The 21,951-nt window shown below is 49.7% G+C and overlaps 1 protein-coding gene across 1 annotated transcript; it reads right to left on the reverse strand.

The window, feature by feature from the left end:
• Window positions 1–16,322: 16,322 nt before the first annotated feature.
• Window positions 16,323–21,482, reverse strand: LOC125546012 (protein LIFEGUARD 2-like). The gene is made up of 4 exons (XM_048710085.1): window positions 21,055–21,482; window positions 20,442–20,555; window positions 16,903–17,060; window positions 16,323–16,791 (listed from the first exon to the last, which is right to left on the reverse strand). The coding sequence occupies exons 1-4, from the start codon at window positions 21,329–21,331 to the stop codon at window positions 16,585–16,587; spliced, it is 756 nt and encodes a 251-aa protein (XP_048566042.1). The 5' UTR covers window positions 21,332–21,482; the 3' UTR covers window positions 16,323–16,584.
• Window positions 21,483–21,951: the final 469 nt, after the last annotated feature.

The raw sequence follows: 21,951 nt of genomic DNA on the forward strand, positions 1-21,951 counted from the left end.
AATATGATCCTCTGTTCGTCGTCATTTCCGACGACAACCAGAGTCTCAGGGGCTACTATCTACACAGGGCACACCTAGCATGTGCAGGACTATCATACATTATTTTACGTACCTCAACGCCTGTCAGTAGACTCATAAAAGCTTCATGCAATCCGCTTTCGGCGGACAAGATTCTCTCCATCACCGTATTCATCAGCATACGGTGTTCATATGAGATGGCCGCTCTGTTGGGTTTCGTAGTAATTTCAAAAAAATTCCTACGCACACGCAAGATCATGTGATGCATAGCAACGAGGGGGAGAGTGTTGTCTACGTACCCAACACAGACCGACTGCGGAAGCGATGACACGACGTAGAGGAAGTAGTCGTACGTCTTCATGATCCAACCGATCAAGTACCGAAACTACGGCACCTCCGAGTTCGAGCACACGTTCAGCTCGATGACGATCCCCGGACTCCGATCCAGCAAAGTGTCGGGGAAGAGTTCCGTCAGCACGACGGCGTGGTGACGATCTTGATGTACTACAGCAGCAGGGCTTCGCCTAAACTCCGCTACAGTATTATCGAGGTATATGGTGGCAGGGGGCACCGCACACGGCTAAGGAATAGATCACGTGAATCAACTTGTGTCTAGAGGTGCCCCCTGCCTCCGTATATAAAGGAGTAGAGGGGGGGCTGGCCGGCCAAGGAGGAAGGCGCAGGAGAGTCCTACTCCCTCTGGGAGTAGGATTCCCCCCCCCCCAATCCTAGTCGGAATAGGATTCGCGGAGGGGGAAAAGAGGAGGAGGGGGCCGGCCACCTCTCCTAGTCCTATTAGGACTAGGGGAAGGGGGAGGCGCGCAGCCCATCTAGGGCAGCTCCTTCTCTTTTCCACTAAGGCCCACTATGGCCCATATAGCTCCCGGGGGGTTCCGGTAACCCTCCCGGTATTCCGGTAAAATCCCGATTTCACCCGGAACACTTCCGATATCCAAACATAGGCTTCCAATATATCAATCTTTACGTCTCGACCATTTCAAGACTCCTCGTCATGTCCATGATCACATCCGGGACTCCGAACAACCTTCGGTACATCAAAATGCATAAACTCATAATATAACTGTCATCGTAACCTTAAGCGTGCGGATCCTACGGGTTCGAGAACAATGTAGACATGACCGAGACACGTCTCCGGTCAATAACCAATAGCGGGACCTGGATGCCCATATTGGCTCCTACATATTCTACGAAGATCTTTATCGGTCAGACCGCATAACAACATACGTTGTTCCCTTTGTCATCGGTATGTTACTTGCCCGAGATTTGATCGTCGGTATCCAATACCTAGTTCAATCTCGTTACCGGCAAGTCTCTTTACTCGTTCCGTAATACATCATCTCACAACTAACATATTAGTTGTAATGCTTGCAAGGCTTATGTGATGTGTATTACCGAGAGGGCCCAGAGATACCTCTCCGACAATCGGAGTGACAAATCCTAATCTCGAAATACGCCAACCCAACATCTACCTTTGGAGACACTTGTAATGCTCCTTTATAATCACCAAGTTACGTTGTGACGTTTGGTAGCACCCAAAGTGTTCCTTCGGTAAACGGGAGTTGCATAATCTCATAGTCATAGGAACATGTATAAGTCATGAAGAAAGCAATAGCAACATACTAAACGATCGGGTGCTAAGCTAATGGAATGGGTCATGTCAATCAGATCATTCAACTAATGATGTGACCTCGTTAATCAAATAACAACTCATTGTTCATGGTCAGGAAACATAACCATCTTTGATTAACGAGCTAGTCAAGTAGAGGCATACTAGTGACACTTTGTTTGTCTATGTATTCACACATGTATTACGTTTCCGGTTAATACAATTCTAGCATGAATAATAAACATTTATCATGATTATAAGGAAATAAATAATAACTTTATTATTGCCTCTAGGGCATATTTCCTTCACGCTCGCCCCACCAACTCCCTCAGAACATCCGATCGCACACCAGACGGTGCCGGACTCTTTTGTCTGCTCTCTTCGGGAGCCGGACACTGGGAGCTTCGGGGGTCAATGGGATTATCTTGTGGCCTCACCGGACTCGGAGAGGCCCTCCGCGACGACACTTCGGGGTCGCCCGCTTCCGGAGCGGAGGAGTCTGGAGGAGGCGTTTTGCTCTCCATCATCTCTGGAAGAAGATCCCCCGAAGACGAGCTCATTTGAGAGGGGCTAAGGCCCGAACTGCAAAGATATATGCGGTGGTTATTTTCTCAGAAGAAAAAGATGGCATACCTGTACTATTAAAGTATTTCGGGTCACTTACGACGCGCTGGAGAATTGATCCCCCCGCGGACTTTGTGCGGCAAAAGCACCCCCCAAGGTAGGACCCTCTGTGGGAGACTTCTTCTCCCGTTTGGAAGCTTCGGCTTCCGAATCCCCGGGCGCAGTCATTTTCCTCCTCCGGTCGTCTTCCTTCATGGAGACGCTCGCTCCCTCGGTTAGAATGGGCAGCGTTGGGGGCCCGCGTCCGCCCGTATTATCCTCCCCAGTATCTTCCTTCAAGGGCTCCGGGCAAGGTGCAACCTGGAGCATCTTTTCCAATACCGGATTGTCCAAACCCTCAGGGAGGGGGGCCGAACACCGAATCAACTTCGCCTTTGTTAGCCAGTCCTGGTCAAAAAGCGAACTCTCAGAAATAACTTCGTAACAAATGAGAGATAGTATGTTCGGCCGGAAGATTCCTTACCTGTTCGGCGGCGCGGTTACTGCTCAGGCCCACGTCCTCGGTGATTTCCGGACACTCTACCCGAGGTCCGAAGAATGACTTGTACATCTCCTCGTGCGTCAGACCGAGGAAATTTTGAATGACACGCGGTCCCTCGGGATTGAACTCCCACAAGCGAAGGGGTCGACGTTTGCAAGGCTGGACTTGACGAACCAGCATAACTTGTATTATCGCAACCAAACTAAAATCTCCACTGAAGAGATCTCGAATGCGGCTTTGAAGTATAGGCACGTCCTTGGCTGGACCCCACCTCAGACCTCTGCTGATCCATGACATCAGTTGTGGTGGAGGGCCCGAGCGGAAAACAGGGGAGGCCGCCCACTTGGCACTTCTAGGAGCCGTGATGTAGAACCACTCCTGTTGCCACAATTCAGACACCTCTGGAATGGAACCTTTGGGCCATGGAGCTCCCGTCATCTTGCATATTGAGGCACTTCCGCATGCTGCATGTTGCCCCTCGATCATCTTCGGCTTTACTTCAAAGGTCTTGAGCCACAGGCCAAAGTGAGGGGTAACCCAGAGGAAGGCCTCACACACGACAATAAATGTCGTGATATGAAGAAAGGAGTCCGGAGCTAGATCATGGAAATCTAGCCCGTAATAAAACATCAAACCCCTGACGAAAGGATCCAGAGCAAGGCCTAGACCTCGGAGGAAGTGGGAGACGAACACGACGTTCTCGTTGGGTTCGGGGGAGGGGACGGCCTGCCCTCGGGCAGGCAGCCGATGCGAAACCTCGGCGGTCAGATATCTGGCCTCCCTCAACTTTTTGATGTCTTCTTCCGTGACGGAGGAAGGCATCCATCGGCCTTGAAGGCTAGATCCGGACATGATTGAAGGTTCGGAGCACCTGACCTAAACTTTGGGTGTTTGAGCTTGAGGTGGGGGAAGGATTCGATTGAGCACGGGAGGGAAAAAATAAAAGCCTTGTCCCTTTATAAAGAGGGTGAATATCAAGCGTCCTCTCCGTGGCCGTTTGGACTTGCCTATAGTCTAGGAGTCCTAGAAGCAGTTGGGTTACCCACGCCCGTATCGATGAGAATCCCGGAATAAGGGGACACAATCTCTGCTTTAACAAGATGTGCCAAGGAAACCGCCTCGCATGACACGCTGAGGTGGGATAATAAAACGATTTGAATGAAGGCTTGGCCGTGGTATTGTCATGCTACGGAATACGTCAGCAGATTAGATTGGTGTGAACATTATTCTCTCTATGGCAATATGTGGAAATTTATTTTGCAGAGCCGGACACTATTCTTTGTGTTCAAAATCTTCTATGAAGTACTTGGAGGAGGAACCCGCCTTGCAATGCCGAAGACAAACTGCGCGCCGGACTCGTCGTCATTGAAGGCTGGTTCAGGGGCTACTGAGGGAGTCCTGGATTAGGGGGTGTCCGGATGGCCGGACTATACCTTCAGCCGGACTCCTGGACTATGAAGATACAAGATTGAAGACTTCGTCCCGTGTCCGGAAAGGACTTTCCTTGGCGTGGAAGGCAAGCTTGACGATACGGATATGTAGATCTCCTACCATTGTAACCGACTCTATGTAACCCTAACCCTCTCCGGTGTCTATATAAACCGGAGGGTTTTAGTCCGTAGGACACAACAATCATACAATAGGCTAGCTTCTAGGGTTTAGCCTCTCGTGGTAGATCTACTCTTGTACTACCCATATCATCAATATTAATCAAGCAGGACGTAGGATTTTACCTCCATCAAGAGAGCCCGAACCTGGGTAAAACTTCGTGTCCCTTGCCTCCTGTTACCATCCGGCCTAGACGCACAGTTCGGGACCCCCTACCCGAGATCCGCCGGTTTTGACACCGACACTAGGTATGATCATGTATATAGGCATCACGTCCAAGACAAGTAGACCGACTCATGCCTGCATCTACTACTATTACTCCACTCATCGACCGCTATCCAGCATGCATCTAGAGTAGTAAGTTAATGAAAACGGAGTAATGCCTTAAGCAAGATGACATGATGTAGAGGGATAAACTCATGCAATATGATGAAAACCCCATCTTGTTATCCTCGATGGCAACAATACAATACGTGCCTTGCTGCCCCTACTGTCACTAGGAAAGGACACCGCAAGATTGAACCCAAAGCTAAGCACTTCTCCCATTGCAAGAAAGATCAATCTAGTAGGCCAAACCAAACTGATAATTGGAAGAGACTTGCAAAGATAACCAATCATACATAAAAGAATTCAGAGAATCTTCAAATATTATTCATAGATAGACTTGATCATAAACCCATAATTCATCAGTCTCAACAAACACACCGCAAAAAGAAGATACATCAAATAGATCTCCACAAGAGAGGGGAGAATATTGTATTGAGATCCAAAAAGAGAGAAGAAGCCATCTAGCTAATAACTATGGACCCGTAGGTCTGAGGTGAACTACTCACACTTTATCGGAGGGGCTATGGTGATGATGTAGAAGCCCTCCGTGATCGATGCCCCCTCCAGCGGAGCTCTGGAACAGGCCCCAAGATGGGACCTCGTGGATACAGAAAGTTGTGGCGGTGGAATTAGGGTTTTGGCTCCGTATCTGATCGTTTGAGGGTACGTAGGTATATATAGGAGGAAGGAGTACGTCGGTGGAGCAACAGGGGGGCCACGAGGGTGGAGGGCGCTCCTGGGGGGTAGGCGTGCCCCCCTACCTCGTGGCCTCCTCTGTTGTTTCTTGATGTAGGGTCCAAGTCTCCCGGGTCTTGTTCGTTGAGAAAATCACGTTCCCAAAGGTTTCATTCCGTTTGGACTCCGTTTGATATTCCTTTTCTTCGAAACCCTAAAATAGGCAAAAAAACAGCAATTCTCGGCTGGGCCTCCGGTTAGTAGGTTAGTCCCAAAAATAATATAAAAGTGGATAATAAAGCCCAATAATGTCCAAAACAGTAGATAATATAGCATGGAGCAATCAAAAATTATAGATACGTTGGAGACGTATCATCGGCCGAGCAGTTAGTGGCCGCGTCGTCCGCGTACGGGCGCGACGGGAGCACGAGACAGGTAGGGCGACGGGCACGGGGCATGGGCAAGTGGAGCGCCGTGGGCGCGGCGTGGCGTACGTGCGCGCGTATAAAGCCTCGCTAATCCTCTGTGTATCGCTGGTTAGCTTTTGAGTTTGTGCTCAGGAAATAGAAAACACGCCGTACGTGCGGCGGCGGGTGTTTGAGTGCCCAACAAAACCTGTGTCTTTTCTTCCTCTTTCTTCTTCCTTCTTCTTCCTGTGTATGTGCCAGAGAGAATTCTAGTGCAAGAGGTAGAAGAGGGTTAGCTAGGGCAAGGGTTAGCTCCAACAATTGGTATCAGAGCTTCGGTTCAGGCGATCACCGGCGACCATGGCGCTCGTCCCACACGGCGGCGGCGCGTGCGGATCGGTGTCGATGGCGATGTCGATGCTCACGTTGGACAACTACACGGTGTGGGCGATCAAGGCGCAGGCGATCCTCGACATCCACACTGTGTGGGAGGTGGTGGCGCCGGGCGACGCGGCGGTGAACGCCAAGAAGTGCAAGGCGGTGTGCGCGTTGATCCTCAGAGCGCTGCCGAAGGACGTGCTGCTGCAGGTGGCGATGAAGCTCACCGCCAGGGGGTATGGGACTCCCTGAAGGTGAGGTTCGTCGGCGCCGATCGGGTGCTCGCGGCGAGGCGGGCGACATTGCGCGGGGAGCTCGATCGCATGAAGATGGCGGACGGCGAGGTGCTGGATGCGTACGCCGGGAGGCTGGCGAGGATGACGGCGCGGTTCGCGAACCTCGGGGAGACGCTCGGCGGCGCGTTGCTGGTGAAAAAGCTTCTGGACACCGTCCCCAATCGGATGTTCCCCGTCGTCGCCGGCGTTGAGCAGTTCTGCAACCTCGACGAGATGATGCTCGACGAGGCGCTCGGGCGGCTGCACGCGTTTGATGAGCGGGTTCGGCGCCGTGGGCAAGACGGCGGCGAGCGTGGCGGCGATCAGCTGATGCTCACCATGGCGCTATGGCGGGCACGGGAGCGGCAGTAGGGAGGAGCGGGCGACGACGACGACGGGCGGAGCGTGGCGTCGGGCAACGGCGGCAACAGGCACGGCCGCTGCTACAAGTGCGGCGTGTGCGGCCACTTCAAGAGGGATTGCCCCCAGCTGCGGAGGGAGCGGCGGCGGAGCGCGCGTTGATGGCGGACGCCGGCGTTGAAGACGGCGAACTCCTCTGAGCCACGGCTTAGGGGGTGAGTGTTAGGAATAAGCCATGGCGGGCGTGAACGCGTGCTCGTGTGTGCGCCAGACGCGTCGGGACCGGCCCGTGGCGGGCTCGGGTGCATGTATGTGTGGCTGAGGGAGTGTGCGTGCGTGCGTAGGTTTGCTGATGATGGAACCGGAGGGGTGACCGCGTCGGGCGGGCAGTTAGTGGCCGCGTCGTCCGCGTACGGGCATGACGGGAGCGCGAGCCAGGTAGGGCGACGGGCGCGGGGCGTGGGCGAGTGGAGCGCCATGGGCATGGCGTGGCGTACATGCGCGCGTATAAAGCCTCGCTAATCCTCTGTGTATCGCTGGTTAGCTTTTGAGTTTGTGCTCAGGAAATAGAAAACATGCCGTACTTGCCGCGGCGGGTGTTCGAGCACCCGGCAAAACCTGTGTTTTTTCTTCCTCTTTCTTCTTCCTTCTTCTTCCTGTGTATGTGCCAGAGAAGTCTAGTGCGAGAGGTAGAAGAGGGTTAGCTCCAACAGGGGCTAGCCGGTAGCTACGCGGACGCGAAGTGATGGCAAGTGGCAGCTCTCGGAGACGATCCTGGTTCCTGGCTCGAGGTTGAAGACAACTAGCTGCAGTGGTGGGCTGGGCTGGCTACAGGTGTGTTTCTCTCTGCCTTGTTTTTCTTCTTTTGTTTCATTTTTCTTTAATTTCTTTAGCGAGAGGTAAAAATGTTTAGAAAAAGTCCATCTGACGGTCAAACCCCTTTGACCAGGTGGAAACGGCACGAAGGGGTACTTTTGTGAGAGCATCAGATGGAAGAGGGGTATAGTTGAGCACTGTTTTTATTTAGGAGTAAAGATGAAGTCGAGCCAAAATTAGGGAAGAAATGTAAATGTCTCTATTTTATACGGATCATGCTAGTTCCTTTTTTTATAGTACATAATATTTTTCCCATAGTGCATGAAACACACTTTTTTGATAAAGAAACAGACAACCCATGTACTTCAAGTCTATAAACTGCAAAGAAGCACATTTTTTGACAAACAAAAACACTTTTTTTATGTACTTGAAGTCTATTGGTTGGCAAAGAAACACATAATTCATGTGCTTGAAGCCTATTGGTTGATAAAGGAACGCATAATTCAAATACTTGAAGCCTATTGGTTGACAAAGAAACACATAATCCAGGTGCTTGAAGGCTATTGGTTAAGACACCACTCCACAGATTGATGACATGGCATATTGGTCAAGAAAACACGTTCATTGTTTTACACCAAACGAAAAATACTCCATCTCCATCCTTCCTCTCCCCTGCTCCAAGCGCTGGCCTCGCGCTGCGGCTGCAAGTTCCTCTTTTTTTGCCTGCCCGCACGCCGCTCGCCGCTTTTGGCCCGGCCGGTCGTCTACACCCATGCAAATTGCCGTCTCGGGCAAGGATCCGACGCCATCCAAGGAGCCGAAGGGACGTCGCCGCTCCTCACCCGTGGAGCAACGCCGCGGGAAAGGCTCCGGACGGTGCGGAGCCACGGCAGCTGCCGCCGGGACAGTGCACCCTGGTGCGGACCGCTGCAGGCCGCTGTCGGGGGACTGCTACGTGGTGGAGACCACTAGTAATGTAGAACAAGGAGGGTGAGACCGAGGTCGGCCGGAAGAAGCTTCATCGATGTCTGGCGATGCTTTTTGTGTCGCGGAGTTGGATGGTTCTACAACTGCTGGCCCGAGGATCACCCAGGCGCTACTCCTTGGCCAACAAAAACCAGGAATGCAAAGCGCTTGGCTGCGATGCTCATAAACCATGGCCTGGCAAAACAAGTCGGAATCTGGCTTGCGAGTTGTGACCTCCACCGGAGTCGGATCCACAGCACCATCGGACACGGCCGGATACGAATCATGGACGGGACCGGGACGTCGTTTGTTCGATAATCTTGTTGCATTAGCGTAGACATTTGCTCCGAGCAGGGCTCGTAGGAAAGGGCGAACAGGTCAGTGAAGCATATTTCGGCCATTACCGAGGCCGAGGAGAGGGCACCGGGCTATATGCTCGTTCAGGTCCTCTTCGGCGTGAGGACCTCGCTTAAGAGCATCTACAGCCGGACGCCTTAAACTCGTCTCATAGTTTGGGTGAGCCGCTCGGCCATTGTCCGATCGTAAAATTTAAACTCAGACGGTCCTCTTAAACAGGTCTCAAACGGCCGGGCTGACCGGCATCCCCATATCCAACCCATATTTGGGCTGGATATGGGGCAACCAGGTGCGTCCGTCACGCCAGCCCGGCCCACCCCGACCCCATAAATATCCTCACATCTGGAAAACCCTAGACAACGGTCATCCGAAATCCGCTTCACTCACGTATCCGTCCACTCCACTTCCGATCCCCTCTCTCCAATCCAATGGCCGGCGCCGGAACCAGTGGCTGATCCGGTTCAGAATCCGACGGTTCGAACATCGACATGGAGGAGGTGGCCCTCTGCATCGCATTGCGAAGGTCGTTGCTCGAGCAATGCGGCCCCGGCAGCGGCGGATCTTCTTCCTCAGCGCCCGTCGCCCGTCGACGCAGCACCCGCGATGTCGCTGGGCCTTCCCACCCACCGCGCAGCACCGGCAGCTCTGCCCCGCTCCGCTTCGGCAGCTTCCCTTCGCTCCGCCAGGTACGCCACCTACCTCCGCCGTCCTCTGGTCTAGAAGTGGTACCCGGCCATCGTTGGGTCCTCGTGCCCGCGCCAGGGCTGACACGCACGCAGACGCCCGAGTCCGAGGCACGTACAGCCCGGCGCGAGCGGCAGCGGGCGAGGGAGAGGGGGCAGGCAATGTCGGCCTGCCGTTCGCCCTCGAGCGTGTCAGTTGATCCCGAGGCCGCACTCCTCACCTCGGTCCTCCACCGCTCTCTGACAACGGCGGAGATGGATGCCCGGTGCCTCCGCCGAAAGAATGCCACGGCGCTCCGACTCACCATCGAGATGTCGGAGCGCGAGGCAACCAAGAAGGCGTCGGTGAAGGCGAAGGCGGCCCGCCATGCGAAGGAGCAGGACCGCCTGCTCCGTAGGCTGTCGGGCATGCGTTGCAGCTCAGACTCGGACCTGACGGATAGCTCAATTTCCAGCTCCGACGACGATGCGCCTCCACATGCCGGCGGCTACACGGAGGAGGGGCATAGCTGCGCCGACGACCGAAAGGCGAAGGGGCCGGCGAGGAAATAGTGATTTCCTTCGCCCTTCCTCGTTATGTTTATATTTTAACTATGTTTTAAGTTTGTAGTATGAATTTGCCGTTGAACTCTAATGAACCAGGCTTTTTTTGTCCAGCAATGCTAGTTGCTCTGATGAACTGTGTGTTGTTTACGTAGCATTTGCATGGCTTGTATTGTTATGATGGTTCGGATATAAGGGACGCGGGTGTGGAAGCCACCAAAATAAGGTGTGCTCGGTCAGTGCCCGCAGACCGGACGCGTCCGCGGGCGTTTGAGGGTCTGGATTTGCAACCTGCGGCTGTAGATGCTCTAATGTGAGACATGCCCTCATCTCGCGTCCAACACTGTAGCTCCAGTGGCGGAGTTTCAAAGTAAAAACTGGGTGGGCCAGCGCAAAGGAGAGAACGAAAAAAATTCTCAAACATGGTAGCCATTAGTCAGTGCACAATAGAACTTGTGTGCGAGGACTGTGCCTTTGTGCTTGAAATGATTCGTGTAAACTGAAAAAGGGACGAGGTGTGTGCTTAGAGCATCTCCAGCCGTTGGCCCCTCAGGAGGCGCTAAAAATCGCTTCCTGGGGTGCACCCGCGCAAAACGCGCGTTGGGGGCATAATGCCGCCCAGTCGCGGCACCTATGAGATTTTTTTGAACGGCGCAAACACGGCGAGTTCATGCATATTTCGGCGACTTCAAACCAAATTCAACCAAACACGGTGAGGTCATGCATATTTAAAGTATTTTAAAAAATAAAAAAAACACATTACTAGGCCCGCCTGCCGTCTTGCTCTCCTCGCCGGCCGCCGCCCTTGCAGTTCTACATGCCGAGGAGGCTGTAGAACCGCGTGTAGTCGCCGCCGCCGTCGTCGTCGTCGTCATCGACGTCGTCGCCGCCTCCGTCGTGGCCGCCGTCCCTGCTGCAACCCTCCCCCGGTTGGCGCGGCGGGTTGGACGGTCCGGCGGCGTCCTCGTCGTCGTCGCTGTCGAGGATCACGACGCCGTGCTCGTCCTCGCGCCCACGCTTGCGGACGGCGATCTCCTCCAGGGCCCGGGTCTGCCGGGTCATCTCCGTCCGGAGGTAGTCGTCGCGCGCCCACCGCAGGGCGTCCGCGTCGGAGAAACCATGCCGGGCTATCTCCTCATACTCCGGGAGGAGACTGGGCTCCGGCTTGGGCGCGACGAGGGCGAGGCGCCCGGAAGCGGGGGTGGAGTCGGTGATGCGGATACCGGAGCTGCGGGTGCGCCGGCTGACAGGCGTGTCCTGGGGCTCCGGCTTGACGGGGCGGAGGCAGGGAGAGCCGGTCGACCGACCGGACGAGGAGGAGGACGCCTCGGGGTCCATGCGCCTCGGCGTCCACGAGCTCCCACGGCGGCGAGAGAAGGACCGCGGGGAGGGGTACTCCAGCCTCGCGTGTTGCCGCCCTCGATGTACTCGAGGACGGCCTCCAGCGTGCGGCCGGGCACGCCCCACCATCGGCGCCGCCCCTCGGAGTTGAGCCTGCCGGAGGGCACGACGCCGTTGGTGGCCTCGAGCTGCTCGGCGTGACGGCGGCGGAAGTAGGGCTCCCAGAGCGGGCTGTCGGGGACGTAGCGCGGCCCCTCCCTCGCCGCCCGCGGCAGAGGGGCGCGAATACGCGCGATCTCCGCACGACGCGCCACCCCGGTGGGCGGTGGTGGCACCGGGACCCCGCCGGCGCTGATTCTCCACGCCCCGGGCACCCGCATGTCCGGCGGGACCGGGTACTCGGCCTTGTAGAGGAGCCGAGTTTCGTCTTCGTGAAGGTGGCGGCGGCCGAAGCCGTTCGCCGCAGCGCCGTCGCCTGGGAATCGTTCGGCCATTTCTACGAACTGGGACGGCGAGGGGAGAGGGAGGAAGGGGAGATAGGGCGCGTCGGCGGTGGAGACTCTGTGCGTGCCACCGGCGCGCTGGGGTCGGCTTATATAGGCGGAGGCGGCGCGAGCACGCGTGGCGGCCTCATCTACGCCTGGCATGCGCGGGGACGCGCGTCGTCACGCCTTCACTGCACCGGCCGTGAGGCATCAATGGCGGAGGCTGACCGGCGCGGCAGCGCGCAGCAGCTTTGGCATTGATTCGCCGCGGGAAACGAGGCGATGAGGACAACGAAGCGGCGAGAAGCGAGACGAGTCGCTGGCAAGGAGGGCCCGCGGCTCTTTTGCGCCAAAACCGGTTCGCCCGGCGCCCCTGAGCGCCCCCCAACGCGCCGGGTTCGGATTGGGTCCGCCGGCACCAATTTCAACCTGAGCCGGCGAAAATTGGGCCCTTGAGGGCGCAACTCAGCCGATTTTTTTACGCCAATAGCTGAAAAGTCACCTGAGAGGCCTTATTGAAGACGCGGCTCAAGATGCTCTTAGGCTGCAGCCTGCAGAAAGTGAAAAAATCTGGGTGGGCAGTTCGGCACCAAGGAAGCTCCGCCCTGTGTAGCTCGCTGGAGTGGTTTGGGGAAGATTTTAGAGACCGGTTCAAACAGGTTTTATAATCTTCCATGTTTTTTGTATTGGTTTCTCTTTATTTTATCTTTTTCAAATACTTGTAAACTTATTCAAGACATGTTGTACTTTTTTCGTATACGTGCGTAACATTTTTTATATATGTTTTTAACATTTTTTTCATATACATGCTGTACAGTCTCAAATACATGTTGAACTTTTATTGAATGCTACAAAACATTTCTTTTACATTACACGAACATTCTTCATATTGTACTGTTACAAAAATTCAACCATCAGAAACATATTTTTGAAATGCATGAAGATTTATTTTAAAATGGTATGAACATTTTTAGAATGGTATATTCGCAAAAAAACATTTTTAGAATGGTACCAAAAACAATTAAAGTATGTGAATATTGTTTGCATTGTATAAACATTTTCTAAACTAAACATATTTTTGAAATGGTATGAACATATTTTTGAAATGCATGAATATGACATGACCTTATCATTGAATGGTGCGAAGCATTTTCCTAAATTAAACTAAAAATATTTTTGCATTTATAAATAATTTTTAACATGCCATGGACAAATATTTCAAATACATGAACATTTTTTAATGCTATCAACATTCTCTAAAAGTTGCAGCAAAAAAAATTCTAAACTAGATGAACATTTATTTAAACGTGTGATGAACATTTTTTAAAATTTATGTAACACATTTTCAATTTAATAAATAGAAATAAAAGAAAAAAATAGAACGGGACAGGCGCTGGCTGGCCATTTATGAAACACCAGACGCCAGCAGTTCTTCCGTCTCGCTGTGGGCGAGATAAAGAAGGGCACTGGTATACATCGCTTGACGCAATACGTATCGAGCGACCGCTCGCGTTGGATAAAAATAATCAAATTGTTGAAACAAAATTGAGAGCTTGAATTTTTTATGTAAATTTCAAATTTTGATGAATTCAAACCACATTACTGGATTTAAAAAGTTCATAAATTTGGGAAAATGTTCACGAATTTAAGTAAAATCATTTTAAAAGTTCACAAATTAGAAAATTCTTCATGGATACTGAAAAATAATAATTTGAAAACTGTTCGTAAATTCGAAAATATTCATGAATTTTAAAATGTTTGAGAGCTTGAATTTTTATGTAAATTTTTAAAAAGACATGAATTAAAAACTATTCGTGTGTTAAAAAATAAAAAGGGAACACATAAAACAGACAAAAAATAAAAGGAAGCAAAAAATTTTAAACCAAAACAGAAACCGGAAAAACAAGAAAACATGGCAGAAAAAAATAAAAATATATATACTTTTGGAACCTTCCCAAAAATGGGCGGAAGGTTCCAGAAGTTTCACCCCACTTTGAAAGCACGGAACGTAGTTGTCTTTCGCGGCCTCCAACCATCGTTCCCCCTTATGCTCAAAAATTGTCGCAATGGTGTTGTTCTCTTGAGGCCTCGCATGCTAGCCAACCATCGGGGTGATATTGGCCGATGGCTTGGCTGCATCCATTTGAATTAGGTGTTTGTTGTAAACTTGTAATTACCTCCAAGTTCCCCCCTCCCCGCCTCTCTCAGATTTCCTTTGTCCCTTTGTTGTAACAATATCCCGGGGCCTGCCCTTATGTGAAATGCAAATTCATATGAGGAACACCCTCCCACCCCCACCCCCCACCCCGAGAACTTTTACAAGGAAACTCTCTGTTACTATAACTTGATAAGATCCATACCAGCAAAATTGGTTTAGATATGGTATTCGAGATATTAAGTTTTTTTTGAAAAGGGGGACTCTCCGGCCTCTGCATCAGAACAATGCATACGGCCACATTTATAAATAAAATAGGTTCAACAAGGTCTTGAGATATTGTCAAGTGAGAAGCCATCAGCATGTCGCTACGTAGCGGGCATAGTTGTGCATCCTTCATGAGTTAAGATTGGGGGAAAATATTTCTCTACAAACTTTAGGCCTTTGACAAACCTTCTACAAGAGGACTAGGACATTCGCTCCTCTCTTAATAAAAGTCTACTTTCACAATTCGGACATTGCAGACTTTATCACCGAAAAATAATCCATAATTTGGTCTACCTGTGATGTAGTTCCTTCGTTGAGACATTGCCTCTTAATTATTGTTAGACATCTTCATCCCCCCTCCCTCCCCCCCCCCTCCCCTCCTCACCCTGCCCCAGCCTTTTTTTTTGCAGGCAAATCAGAGAGCTTTTATTCAACAAAGGAGTTGTCCCGGCAGCCAGCGAGAAGGCTGCTTACCAAGAAACTAGGAGTCTCGTTAAGCCAACAGTCAGTCACATTCAAAGTGCATGCACATTTTGCACAGAGATGCACTGGCAAGTTTGCTGACCTGATTACATGCTGAATCTCATCCTCCCCCAGCCATTCCCATATGTCCGAGCGGACAGCGCGGACCCCCCATACGCAGCTCATTAGTTGCGAGCAAACATTACGAAGGGCCCGGACACCAATTCATAAGTAAACTATACCTTTTTTACATGCTTCATTTACATATCATAACAATCTTAATATAGGTCACGTACATTCGACCCGGCAAAACCAAAAAGACAACAACGAATCATACCAGCGCAAACACCCTGGATACGTCATCAAACTCTAGATCTAACACCCCCACATGACTAAGACGTCGGAGAAGAAAAACAAGCCTGCCATTCACGAACACGATCCACCATCTTTCAGATGTCGTCGATACAGACCACAATCTGTATCCTCTCCTGGACTACTTCCCAAGCTCTACACCGATGTTGGAGCAAACATCCTCGCAGCAGCAAAGCTTGAGGACACAGGTCCACCACGAGGATGTTGCCGCCCCCGCACCATCATTACTTGAACAGACTGGCTTCCTAATTCATCCCCAACCATAGAACCAATTGTCTTAGAGTAGGATTTGAAGAAACTTTATTCAACGTCGCCATCGCCACCGTCTAAACGAAGACAATGAACAAACTAATAAAAACCTAAACTAAACTGCTAGAGCCTAAAAACGGTCCACACGCGTGGATCTGGTGACCCCCCCCCCCCCCCCCCCCCCCCCCACCGATGACCAAAGTAGGGGAGCCGCCGGAGGCAAGATCGCATTTTCTTTCTTCATGAGGAAGAAAGCGCGTCAAACTGTCATTAACTTCTTACTTTTTTTTCTAGAATACGCAAAATCTTTGTGTATCATATACTCCCTCCGTTTCAAATTACTTATCGCAGGTATGGATGTATCTAATTGTATTTTAATTCTAGATACGTCCATTTCTACGACGAGTAATTTGGAACGGAGGGGGTATTAGAGAAGAGGGGCAAGAGAGGCCCGGCCACATTGTGGGTGTCGGTACACATGACCCACAACCATCCATGACTACACTTGCCTCAAAAAAAAAAATCCACGACTACACTCATAGACTTATGTTACTACATTCCACTGCGTCCGCAGACTAGCCAATTTACTCCCATCGTTTTGGAAGATTTGGAAGCACCGGAACGATGCAAGTCTTCATTAACTTCTTACTGCACCTACAGTCCTCGAACTCGCTGGTTGTTCGTGAGTAATACAGTCCATATACGGTCCTGAGTGGGTACCTATATGTAACACAGCTATCCTTCATACAAGGATCTGGCTATTGTTCAAACATGAGACCTCTTGTCTGGCCTGAGACAAAGATGGCCAAGCTAGCCACTGCGCCAGACTCTGGTCAACGTGCAGTGTAGAGATAGAAATGATACCAGACACAGTTATAGTAAGAGACGATACCGTACACGCAGCAACACCACCAATCCAGCTATCACATCCACCATACATAGAACCGATTGCACAGTTTTCTTACGTTTCCTCTCTACTAGGGATCAACTCAACTAAACTAAGCAACATCTTCACCGTGCCAGCGATACCAGCCTATACAATTCTTCAAGTCGGACTCATCGCGATACCAAATTCGTCCACCGGATTTGAAGCCACAGGGCGATGCGCTTAGCTGTCACCCGCCCTAAACAGGGTCAGCAGGGCCAGGAACAGATTGATGACGTCAAGGTAGAGCGAGACGGCGGCCCAGACATACTCGTCATACGTGTAACGCTTGATGATGTTGTCCGTGTCATACACAATGTAGCCACTGAAGATGAGTGCCGCCAGCGCGCCATAGATCATGTGAGACAGCTTGCCCATCGGGAAGAGGATCTGCATATTTAAAGAAGCCTTGATCAGTACTTATTGTAGAGTAATAGAGAAGACTGATAAATGGACGAATTTGAAGGGAATTAATGCGAGCCGCATAGGCATCGATCTGACCTGAATGAACCCAAAGACGAGCAACATGATGAGAGAAGCAAACAGGAAAGGACCAAGGAAGCTGAAGTCCTGGCCCCTCTTTGCGGCCCAGAAAGTGTAAGCAGTGAGGCTGAAGACAACCACTGTTGTAAGAATCGCGGCCTCCAGAATGACCTTGCCTGTGAACAGGGCAGACCATTTTAGTTGTTTCTTTATTAAAAAAAACATCAGCATGACAAAGAACAACACACACACACACACATCACTAAATGAACTAATTGCTTTCTTATCATCTCAAACAGCTCTTTACGAAAGAACCTTCCATGTAAATCTGACAAAACAATAAAAGCATGTGCATGCTAAAATCTGAAGTAAATGGCCACATTGAAGAAGCAAACTATCAGCAACCTTGTGCGATGTGGTACAAGCTAGAATGAACCTCAGAATTGGTACAACCCCAAACACAAATGGATGACAGAAAAACAGAGTGCCTGACAACATAACTTTGTCTAAATCGAAAGATTATGTATTTTCAATCAAATCACTTTCCAATGAGATTAACCGCACATGCATTGAGTACCTTTATATAAGATAACCTATGAAGCATCTATTGTCTTGTCACCATATCATGTGAAAATCCCTTTTACTTCGATAAAAGTTTAAGCTAGTGGTGCAATCTAAACCACATCCTTGCCAAAGACATGTCAACTTGAGAAGGATGGCTGGCTTATTTTGACCAAACGACCCTTCAGATCAAATTGATACTATCAAAACACTATGTATCTTACAACAGATATGGCTGGAAGAAACAGTAAATACATATGCAAGATCCAACCAATGTTCTATGAAAAGCGAAGGTTACTGTTTGCTAATTTCTGAGTTCAAAAAGTAAAAGCTGAAAATAGCAGGTCTTCTCAAAAAGTAATCCTACTGGCTTGCAATATTACAAATGCTTAACTCAGAAAAGCATATCATAAACGGTGACCAACAGCTACAAATTGACCCTCGACAGACTGGGAAAATGCATCAACTATAGTCACATGGACTGCCATTTGCATGGCCATGGCAAATTGACGGATGCCTTAGAATTAGTACAACCCCAAAATGGAGTGGTATGAACGCTGACGCAAACACAAATGGATGACAGGTAAGAGTGCCTGACAACATAACTTCATCTAAATCAAGAGATTATGTATTTCCAATCACTTTAATCCTATGAGATTTAATCAGCACATGCATGGAGTGCCCTTAAATAACCTATTAAGCATCTATTGTCTTGTCACCACACTAGTCTGATATATCATGTGAAAATCCCTTTTATTTTGATACAAGTTTAAGCTAGTCACGCAACCTAAAGCACATCCTTGCCAAAACCGTGCCAACTTTAGCAGGTTGGCTGGCATATTATTGGACCAAACGGCCCTTCAGATCAAACTGATACTATCACAAAACTATGTATCTTACAACAGATAGTGGCCGGAAGAAACAGTAAATAAATATGCAAGATCCAACCAATGTTCTATGAAAATCGAAGGTTAGTGTTTGCTAATTTCTGAGTTCAAAAAGTAACAGCTGAAAATAGCAAATCAAGGTCTTCTCAAAAAGTAATCCTACCAGCTGGCAATATTACAAATGCTCAACTCAGACACGCATATCTCGATCATAAATTGTGACCAACAGCTAAAACTTGGGCCTCAACACAGACCAGGAAAATGCTTCAACTACAGTCACATGGGCTTCCTGTCAGTGTCTACCATTTGCATGGCCATGGCAAACTGGCAGCACATGTATCTGAACCCATGAAGCATCTATTGTCTTGTCACCAGTAGTATGATATATCATGTGAAAATCCCTTTCATTTTGATACAAGTTTAAGCTAGTCACGCAACCTAAAGCACATCCTTGCCAAAACCATGCCAACTTTAGCAGGTTGGCTGGCGTATTATTGGACCAAACGGCCCTTCAGATCAAACTGATTTTATCACAACACTATGTATCTTACAACAAATAGTGGCCGGAAGAAACAGTAAACAAATATGCAAGATCCAACCAATGTTCTATGAAAAAAAGCCAAGGTTAGTGTTTGCTAATTTCTGAGTTCAAAAAGTAACAGCTGAAAATAGCAAATCAAGGTCTTCTCAAAAAGTAAGCCTACCAGCTGGCAATATTACAAATGCTTGACTCAGACATGCATATCTCGATCATAAATGGTGACCAACAGCTAAAACTTGGGCCTCAACACAGACCAGGAAAATGCTTCCACGGCAAATTGGCAGCACATGTATCTGAACCCATGAAGCATCTATTGTCTTGTCACCAGTAGTATGATATATCATGTGAAAATCCCTTTCATTTTGATACAAGTTTAAGCTAGTCACGCAACCTAAAGCACATCCTTGCCAAAACCATGCCAACTTTAGCAGGTTGGCTGGCGTATTATTGGACCAAACGGCCCTTCAGATCAAACTGATTTTATCACAACACTATGTATCTTACAACAAATAGTGGCCGGAAGAAACAGTAAACAAATATGCAAGATCCAACCAATGTTCTATGAAAAAAAGCCAAGGTTAGTGTTTGCTAATTTCTGAGTTCAAAAAGTAACAGCTGAAAATAGCAAATCAAGGTCTTCTCAAAAAGTAAGCCTACCAGCTGGCAATATTACAAATGCTTGACTCAGACATGCATATCTCGATCATAAATGGTGACCAACAGCTAAAACTTGGGCCTCAACACAGACCAGGAAAATGCTTCCACGGCAAATTGGCAGCACATGTATCTGAACCCATGAAGCATCTATTGTCTTGTCACCAGTAGTATGATATATCATGTGAAAATCCATTTTATTTCGATAAAAGTTTAAGCTAGTCGTGCAGCCTAAACCACATCCTTGCCAAAACCATGCCAACATGGGCAGGTCGGCTGGCATATTATTGGACCAAACAGCCCTTCAGATCAAATTGATACTATCACATCACTATGTATCTTACAACAAACAGTGGCAGGAAGAAAAAGTAGATAAATATGTAAGATCCAACCAATGTTCTATGAAAAGCAAAGCTTACTGCTATTTGCTAAATTTCTGAGTTTAAAAACTAACAGCTGAGAAAAGCAAATCAAGGTCTTCTCAGAAAGCAATCCTACGAGCTGGTAATATTGCAGATGCTTAATTCAGACAAGCATATCATATAAGGTGACTAACAGCTACAACTTGGACCTCAACACAGACTAGTAAAATGCATCAACGATAGTCACATGGGCTGCCTGAGTGTGTACCATTTGCATGGCCATGACAAATTGGCGGCACATGTATTTCTGAACCCAGTTCGCACGCAAACAAAATGCTTCACAACAATAGCTAGTAGGAAACTATCCAATTGCCGTACATAGTAGTGACTAACAAGCTAATAGTGGGAAAATATCTACTAATCGTATGTCATGACCAATGAATTAACACAACTAATGAGAGGGGCGTTAGAGGGTGCTGATTTACATAAGCAGCAGAGCAGAGTGACACGAGAACAAGCTAGGAGCAGAGTACATGGTGAGAAGACAATTACCGCTAGTAAAGGCACATGTCATTCCCACAGCGAAGCTGATAGCTACTGTGAAGACGCCAAGCAGCAGCAGGTTGACTGGGTGCTTCTGGCGGTAGAAGTACAACGGGCACAGCACTGCGTACAAAAATTAACAAGCATTTTAATTAGTAACAGATTATATACCACAAATTCACAAAGCAACCACGTCTCATTCTAGTAAAGCAAAATTAAGAGCAGTACATGGGGCGTTCATGCAAAATTCAGGAGTTGTAACTTGTAAGTACAACTCATCCATTGCTTTGCGGGGACGCGACGGCATCTCAAAGGTAATAATAGTACAGAGCAGAGCATCTCAAAGGTAATGGAGTACAGAGCAGAGCACGCAAAGGGAAAGCTAGTCATGTCCCCTCACCAAGGCCCTCACGACCAACTCGCATACAACTAGCGATATCGGGTATAAATTCGTGCGAATTAAGCACCGATATCTAAACGGAAATGCAATAATAAGAAGAAGGGAATATATTCGAGACGCTCGCGGTCGCGGAAACCCTGCCGACAATCGGATCGGACCGAAACCCCCCCAAGGACAAATTCGTAACGGAACAGACGGAGGAGTGCTGGTTCGAGGCCTCACCGATGAAGGGGAAGATGATGAGGAAGATGTAGAGCCCGAGGCCGGCGCTGGAGGAGACGAAGAAGTGCGGGATGGCGCGGACCTTGACGACGACGGCGGCGACGACGGCGGTGAGGAGCAGCTGCAGGGAGAGGATGACGTAGATCTTCCGGATGAGCGCCCAGCGCAGCTCGGGGCTCTCCGTCATCCCGGGGTACAGCCCCCGCGTCGGCGCCGCGGTGCCGGTGCCGCCGGAGGTCCCCGCCTCGATGTCGACGCCCTTCTGGTACCCCATCATCTCGCCCCGCCCGTCGGTGCGGTGACCGGGGAAGGGAAGCGGCCTCCGGAGGTAGGGTTTTCGTGGGTGTGGCGGAACGAAGGCGGAAGGGGAGGGAGGGAGGGGAGGAGCAAAGCGAACGGGAACTTGGGGACGAGAAGACTCTAGTGCTCAACCAACCGGTCAGACAGATGCAGGGGGGCGCCGTGGGAATGTTTCCTGGATCTTTCTTAGAAAAAAAATGCGGTTCCGCATACAGGCGGGACCCACACATCTTGTGTGGCTGTGGAGACGGACGTGGTTTTTTCTCGAGCGGTTTCGAATTTTGGATTGGTGGGGAGGGGCGTTGGGGCCCGGTAGGCGGCGAGACGATGATAGACGAGATGGCGTGGAGCGAACCCAGCGGGAGAGACGCGCTTGATTGAGTCGTCGCGCGGTCGACGCGCATGAGCAAGGTCGACTGTGGGCCAGGGCGCGTATAGGGGACTAATGTTTTTCTTTTGGATCTTTTTAGGAGTTTCTTTTCACATGGGAACTATAGATAAAAAAGGAAAAACTCTGCCAGTTTTATCCAATATCACTATGACTATAACTATCTAGCCAAACATCTTACAATATCACTATGACTATCTAGCCAAACA

The sequence above is a fragment of the Triticum urartu genome, chromosome 3 (assembly GCF_003073215.2).
Source record: "Triticum urartu cultivar G1812 chromosome 3, Tu2.1, whole genome shotgun sequence".
Classification (NCBI taxonomy): domain Eukaryota; kingdom Viridiplantae; phylum Streptophyta; class Magnoliopsida; order Poales; family Poaceae; genus Triticum; species Triticum urartu.

What these genes read in the sequence shown, in the direction of transcription:
- LOC125546012 (XM_048710085.1), bottom strand. Translation starts at nt 21,331, where the DNA reads ATGATGGGGTACCAGAAGGGCGTCGACATCGAGGCGGGGACCTCCGGC. An exon ending in CATCATCTTCCCCTTCATCG is followed by an intron (nt 20,556 to 21,054) that starts GTGAGGCCTCGA and finishes TTTTGTACGCAG; the next exon opens with TGCTGTGCCCGTTGTACTTC. An exon ending in TCGTCTTTGGGTTCATTCAG is followed by an intron (nt 16,792 to 16,902) that starts GTCAGATCGATG and finishes TTAAATATGCAG; the next exon opens with ATCCTCTTCCCGATGGGCAA.